This window comes from Coturnix japonica, chromosome 1, assembly GCF_001577835.2.
Source record: "Coturnix japonica isolate 7356 chromosome 1, Coturnix japonica 2.1, whole genome shotgun sequence".
In the NCBI taxonomy this organism is placed as follows: Eukaryota; Metazoa; Chordata; class Aves; order Galliformes; family Phasianidae; genus Coturnix; species Coturnix japonica.
In genome coordinates, this window is record NC_029516.1 from 169,014,816 (window position 1) to 169,022,274 (window position 7,459).

Below are 7,459 nucleotides of genomic sequence, written 5' to 3' on the forward strand. Positions count from 1 at the left end.
CTAACAGGAGCACCAGAGCCCATTGGTACAAAGTTGGAGTCCTGCCCTCCAGTGCAGTGACATTTCCAGCCCCTCTTTCAGACAACCAGACTTATAGGCATTAACAATTCCTGTGTCCACCTTTGTTGCTCACACATCAGTACAGAGCTACTTCTTCTGCTGCCAGTAATTGCAGAATGACCTTTTAGTTTTTGCACCACTGACAAATGCAGTTTATTGTCAAAGACAGTAAGAAAGCAGACTTTACAACAAACTTATTATCTTCTTTACTAACCTAGTTTGGACAGTTACATCAGCTCATCAAAAGATGAGCATGTCCAGAGAAGAGCAGCAAAGCAGTGAGGGGTCTGGAGCAGAAGTCTTATGGGGAGCAGCTGAGGGAACTGGGGTTGTTCAGTCTAGAGGAGAGAAGGCTCACAGCAGAACTGATAGCCCAAGAAATGTGGAGATGTGGTCAGTGGGCATGGCAGGGATGGGCTGATGGTTGGACTACATGATCTTAGTGGTCTTTTCCAACCTCACTGATTCTATGACTCATTATCATCAAGGATCATGATGTATTGGAGCTAATCCTAAACTCAGGTCCCACTGCTTTGAGACAAGATCTGATCCAAGAAGGATGATGCTCTCCTTCAGAGCACCCCAGGTCACCGGACTATCAGCAGAGCATCCAAAAGCAAGAAGCACCTTCAGATCAAATCTCTCTTTCATAGAGTCATAGAATCATTTGAGCTGGGAGAGACCCCCAAAGGCCATCCAGCCCAACTCCCCTGCAACAAGCAGGGGCACCTACAGATCCATCCAATTGCTACTTAAAACATAAGGGTGAGTGAGGCCTGTGGGAAACCAAACCATTCAGGTCTGCAGCCTCCACATGGCAGATCCCCAAGGCTGCTCCTGAAGACCTCTATTGGTTATTTTTCAAGCAATATTCCACCGGTCTGCAAGGCAGCTGACAGACAAGGATGGTCACAAGGTGACAGAGCTGGGCGCTGAGGCCTGTTAGCACAACACCATTGAGCTCCACACACTACCACCCATGCTACAGGTTCACATGCTCGAAGCAGCGGCTGAATGACGAAACCTCTCCAAGAAAAACCACCCTACAGCCACCCTTGTGGCTCACAGTGTATTTCCAGATCCTGACCCTACATCTCCAAAGGCTTAAATCCAGCTGGATGAATGAGAAGAAATAAAGCTTTACCTTTCCCTTAACTTTTACAAGTGAGAAGGTGGCACGAGCACTCACCAGCGCCGAGGGGAAACCTCAGGCTTATCCCCATGTGAATCCCCTTTCAAAAACAAACACGGCTCGGGGCTGGCGGGGAGCCAGGCTGCAGGACTGCCTATAAAGACCCACATCTCAATGGGAGACCTCAATGCATTCTGATCTGTTTTCATAACTGTAACCATTTCCAACCCCGGGCTTTTTAGCATATTAGCATTCCCTTCTTTCAAGCAAGTTAAAGGCAACAGCCGGTACAAATGAAGGCAAAACAAGCACGGGGAGCTGTGGATAAAATACAGCGTCTCAAAAGGTTTAGGAAAGACAATAAGCACCGGCCGTCTTAAGTGCTGCCAAGAAACCCTCACAGAGGCCGGAGACGCGGTGGAAAACACTGCAGCGCTGCATCTGAACAGCACTAAGAAGCACGGCTCTTAGATCTACTGCGTAGCTTTATTTTTTACAGGACCTATCATAGACTCTTTTACATAACTTAACCGATGATCAAATAATCTCCTGTACACAATGAGAGCGAGCCCCCTTGCTTCCCGAGCTCTGACACATTCCTGAATGACATCCAGCCATCTGCGGGGATGGCACAGCCGCGCTTCACTTCTGTCCACAACCGAAGCTGTCACTTAAATTCTGCTCGCACGATCCTGCATTAGATCTCAGCACACCCCACATGCGGCAGCGGCCTTCATGTCCGTTTGCTTTTGCTTCCTTCTCGCTAACCCTTTGTGTCCCCTCGGCTGCAAATCCGCTATATCGGCTGGGAATTATGTTCAGCATGGCACAGAGGTTGACTCGAGTTTTACTTCCAAACCATTTACAAGCGGTCGTGATGTCACTTTCGGACCCGTCCATCCCAGTGAGGTTGTGGATGCCCCGTCCTTGGAGGTGTTCAAGGCCAGGTTGGACAGGGCCCTGGGCAACCTGATCTAGTAAAGGTGTATGTTTGGTGGCCCTGCCAGGCAGGGGGTTGGAACTACATGATCCTTGAGGTCCCTTCCAACCCGGGTCATTCTGTGATTCTGTGTGATTCTGTGATTCTGTGTCCATCGCGTCCCGTCCGTCTATTGACACACAGCTCTACCGCACGCTAGAAAATAACACCTGAAGGAATCGAACGGTTCAGTTTGATCGGAGCAACGCAGCGTCTCCTCGGCTGAAAGAGGAGCACGGAGCCGTCCCCGATGCCGGTTCCCTTCCAGCGTGGAGCTGGGGCCGCTTCTGATGCTCCGCCATCCCCGCACCTTCTCGATGCGGGCGAGCCCAGCTCTCCTCGCCGCCCCGCGGGTCCCGGCCGCAGCCCCGCTCCGCTCCTTCCCCCCTTCCTTCATCCCACGCGGAGGTGCCCGCGGCCCGGGGCCGGTCCCCGCCCTACAGCCCGGTGTAGGCCGCCCGGTGGAAGCCGCCGCCGTACTCGTAATGCATCTGCGGGGGGGGCAGGGGGCACTCGGGGAAGAAGGACCCGAAGGCGTCGCCTCCTGCGGCCGGCTCCGGGTACAGCGGGCGCAGCGCATCGGCCGCCGCCTTCTTAGCGGGGCTGCAGGGCCCGGGCGGGCTCCAAGGCGGCTCCGGGTACAGCAGCCCGCCCAGCAGCGGGTGCGGAGCGGCGGGCAGCGGCGCGGCCTCGTACAGCCCGTGCTCCAGCCCCAGCTCTGCGGGCGGCCGGGCGGCGGGGAAGGCGTCCTGCGGAGGAGCCGCGTGCTCGGGCAGCAGCGCGCCGTACTCGGGACCCAGCAGCTCGAAGAACTCGGCCGCCTCCGGGCCGCCTCCTTTCTCCGTCTCCTTGGCTCCCGGCTCGGTGAAGAAGGAGGGCGGCAGGTTGCGGTCCCGCAGCGGTACCTTCCTCGGGCCGCCCCCAGCCGCCCCTCCGCCGTCCGAGCCCGTCGAGCCCCGGCCGGGCTGCAGGGAGCCGAACAGGGCGGCCAGGCTGCGGCTCTGCAGGCTGCTGCCCGCCTGAGAACCCTCCCGGCGAGGCGGCGGAGGAGGTTTGGGGCAGGCGGAGGTCGGCGGAGCTGCTGACGGAGGGGCGATGATGCCGGTGCAGCGCTTGATCTGTTTCTGCAGGTATTTCCTATGGTTCACCTTCCGCTTGGATTTCACCGGCTTATCCAGCGCCAGCTTGATGTTGCTGGAAGCGGAATCGATGAAACTCAGCAGGTCCCGGGTGGCTTCTTTAAAGTCCCCCGCTTCTCCTCCTCCTCCTCCTCCTCCTCCTCCATCGTAGCCCTTCTCCAGGTCGGCATAGCCCAGCAGGCCACCAGCGGGGAAACAGAAGGAGAGGAGGTGATGCGGGCTGAGCAGCGCGGCGGGCACGGCCATGGCCGGCGGCGGGGCGCCGCGGCGCCGAGCTCCGCAGGGCTGCAGCGGGACACGGGAGGAGGAGGATGCGGGCGTGGGGGAAAAAGCGGCGGGATGGAGAGGAGGAGGGACCAGAGCGGGGCCGGACACCGGCATCCCCGCCTCCTGCCGGAACGGCATGGAGCTGTCAGGGGAGGGGCGGCTGGGGGTGAGGGAAAGGGGCTGCACCAGAGGGTGGTGGGCAAGGAACAGCCTGCACAGGGCTGTGGGCACAGCACTGAGTGCGGGAGCTCAAGGAGAGTTGGGGTATCGCTGAGACATCAGGTTTGGATATTGGGTGATCAGGAGTTGGACTCAGGGATGTTTAGTGCTCATCTCAACCCTTTGAACTCACACAGCACCCCCAGTGCAGCAGCACAGAATTAAAACGCTCAGATTGTTTCCAAGGGTTCATTTCCAACCTGGTTTGGCTGCAGCCAGAATCGATCCCCGCCTCAGAGGATGAGCTATGGGAAACGTATATCTCTCCATATAAGAATGGCGACATAAGAGGTGGATTTAAACTGCTTAGCTCGAGTACAGCCGACACGGATTAGCTACCCTCGGTCCCGTCAAGCCCTGTCAAGCTTTGCAGCCTGCTCCGAGCTCCCTTATTGATGGGGAAATGTAAAGAACCACATACACATCCCCTGCATTCTTCGCTGGGCAGCTTTGAGACAGCTTGAAATTGCACCGGAGCCTGGAAAATAGGACATCACTATCAGCCCAGCTCAGGGCCATTTCTAACCCAACCAATGTGATCCAGCATCTGAGCTGTCCTCATGTTGGGAGCTGCTTCGGCATTAGTGCAGCAGTATTTCATAGTAGCCCTAATAAAGGGGTTTGCTAATGAGGCGGGGTGGCATTGTATGCAGAGTGGCTAAATATCCGGTGGCTCAGAGAAAGGAGCTGAAAGGCCTGGCTTGTCTTCTGTAAGGCTGAATTCATTCAATTAAACAGCTTTGAGAGCTCAGAGATGGCTTAGTGGGAAACTTTATTACCTCCGAAAAATCGGGAGAGCATTAAAACAATTGTCAGGCATGCAAAGCAAAGTTTGCATTCAGTCATGCTAGGAGGCCAGATTTACATATTCCAGACCAGGTCTGGAGCTTTAGAAAGTCTTCATAATTGCATTAAACATGCTTATTCTCCATGTCCTCTCAAGCAGAGCTGATTACCTCAAGTCGGGCAGTGCCTGGAGGGAAATTTGCTAAGCCACATGATGTAACAACTTGCAGAGAAATCTCATTTCTTCCAAGGAAGCAGCGCTTTGGTTATACCCACAAAACACCTCTCGTGCCCAGTGGCCACAAGAGCCAAAGATCGGCTTCTGCCTGCTCTTGCTCAGCAGCAAGCACTGAGCTTTGCTCTGCAGGCTGGGATCTAACGTGGAGATGCTTGGAGAAGATGTCCTGGTGCTTCCAGTCCGCTCTGAAGATGAAACCAATGTTGTGCAGGCAGGAAAGCTGGCTTTTGGCAGCAGCACACTGACAGCCCAAGCTGAAGGGGGGCAGGGATGCACAGTGCCTGCTGGCTCAAGCTCTGCTCAGCAGATCCAGCTCCCTGCCACACAGTCAGCCTCTGGTGAGGACACAGTTTGTTACCCCTGCAGGTTGAGCAGGCTGGGAAGGGCTGCCTTGGGCAGAGCAGTAAGCCTTGCTCAGCATTACAGTGTCAGCTGCAACTTGCAGAAGGACTTATGGAATCCTGACCCAGGGATGAGCACAAGGATCCAGCCCAAAGGAAACATCTCATGCCAAGAACATGAGCAAGGAGCATCCAAGCTTCACCCCATCTCCAGCCATACCTCCTCTGGTAGAAGGCAAACTAAACCCCAGCTCTGCAGCACTCCTTTTCCTCTCACTGCAGCATCAGAAAGGCGGCATGAAAGTAGGAACATCTTAGCAGCAGAGGGGGGAGGATTTTTTCCTGCCCCCTTATACAGGCCAATATGTTTATGAAGGTATGGGAAAATCTCACTGCCCAAACAGGTGTCACTATCCAAAACCTGCAGTCTCATTTCCTGATCGTGTCTTAATCTGTGAGTTGGTTGTGCAAGTTGATTTCTTGCACATTCTTATATCAGTGGGAATTTCTGCCCTTCCCTGACAAGTATTATAGGCAGCCTTTGACATACAGCCCTACAGGACCTAAATAGGCTTCTATTCTTTCCCTACACTGAAAGGGAGCTTTGTGCCAGGGATTCATTAAACTGCACTGCACAGCCCTTCATAAATGGGCTCAATAATGAACAGTCGATTTAACTGGAAAAGCTGCTGGAGCTGTTAAATTAAAGGGAAATAAAGTGCACTTCAGGCTCAGTCTGCCAGAAGAAAATGTTGACCTAAAAAAAAAAAAATCTTCATTTCACTGAAACTCTGCAAACAGGAGAAAATCTGCAGGAAGTTTATACTGACAGCAGTCAGAGGGATGTTAAACCACAACAATTTGCTTCCTTGCTAGTAAAGAAAGAAAAACTGGTGATAAGATCTTCAGTAAAATCAGAAGTGGGGCTGAAGGGCGTATTGCACAGAAGCTGGGCAGAGTGACTATATCTACCTACATTCAGTATATGTGTGTACATACAAGGCGGTGTGGCTTACCCAGTCCCTATCTGCCTTAAATCACTGCATGTTATAGAAGGCCTCAGCTTTATAAGGTGCTTTTTATTCAAATGAACTTATTAGCAGACATGGGAATGCAGATTTAGCACCCTGCAGATGAAGCCCTGTTTCCCTCTTGCAGCCTTTGCCACAGCTTCCCCTTCCTTCTCCTCACCTTGTTGTGGTTTTCATATTCTTCTGGAATATGTTTCTACCTGAATACAGTGTAGGGAAATTTCATGGTGAAGAAATAGTTGCTTTCTTAGGCCGTCATCCAATTGATGAAGTTAGTCGGTTAGTGGTTAATCAAAGCCATCTCATCCTCCCTCACCTGAACAGCCCTAGGTATTGTTCCACAGCTGCATTTTACACCTTATTTATGATCTCATGCGAAGAAAGGTTGTGGAATCTCCGTCTCTGGAGATAGTCAAGACCCACCTGGATGTTTCCCTGCGTGACCCGCTGTAGGGAAGCAGGGGAGTTGGACTGGATGGTTTCTAAAGGACCCTTCAAGCCTTACAGTTCTCTGATCCTTTGATTCTTTGATAATTGTGAAGGTGATGGAAACAGTCTTTCAGGTCATCACCAAAGTCACCATTAGTAGATTCAGTATTTTTTCATAGGTACTGAAAACAGGAGCATTCAGGCTACAAAGTATCGGTCTTCTACCTAAATCAGTGTAGGTGACCTCATGGCTCCCTGAAAGGCTCTGCCAGAAGGCGCTGCTTAATTCAGTAGGTAAGGACGTAGGAAACGATGCAAAAATATGCTTAATTTGTTCCTAAGTGGTGACTGAAACTGAAGGCACACTCCCAGTAAAGCCATTGAGTGTCGTTGAGTGAGTCAATAAGAGTCCCAACCTCTTTGTCCTCCATTTGGGAATAGCCAGTTTTCTTGAACCATGAAACTCCATACCAAAATCTTCCTATGATGTATGGCATCTTCTCTCAGTGTAGTTATAATGTAAGCAAAGCTTTCTCTTCCTCAGGGCTCAGCCCTTCTTCCCTCTCCAGTTTGAGACAGTGCTTCAACCATGCAGATAAGCCTCTAATTTGGAGGTGACCTCAGCTACCTGAGCCCATGGCGATGCTATCATAAAACTTCAGTTCTTTTAGTCTCTTAAGCAAACCTGGCACAGCCACAGCTCATCCAGTGCATCTGCTGCTGCCTCCAGGACCTCTGGGGCTGCTCTGCTGCTGCACTGTGTGCCAAGGCTCAGGTACTGAAATGGTGGTATTTACCAAAGAAAACATATTTTGAGGGGTGACAGGGGGGAATGTTT

General features: G+C 52.4%; 1 protein-coding gene across 1 annotated transcript; it reads right to left on the reverse strand.

Moving 5' to 3' along the window:
• Positions 1-348: 348 nt before the first annotated feature.
• FAM181B (family with sequence similarity 181 member B) lies at positions 349-3,730 on the reverse strand. The gene has a single exon (XM_015852393.2). It carries the CDS (start codon positions 3,713-3,715, stop codon positions 2,609-2,611), a length of 1,107 nt encoding a protein of 368 aa, XP_015707879.2. The 5' UTR covers positions 3,716-3,730; the 3' UTR covers positions 349-2,608.
• Positions 3,731-7,459: the final 3,729 nt, after the last annotated feature.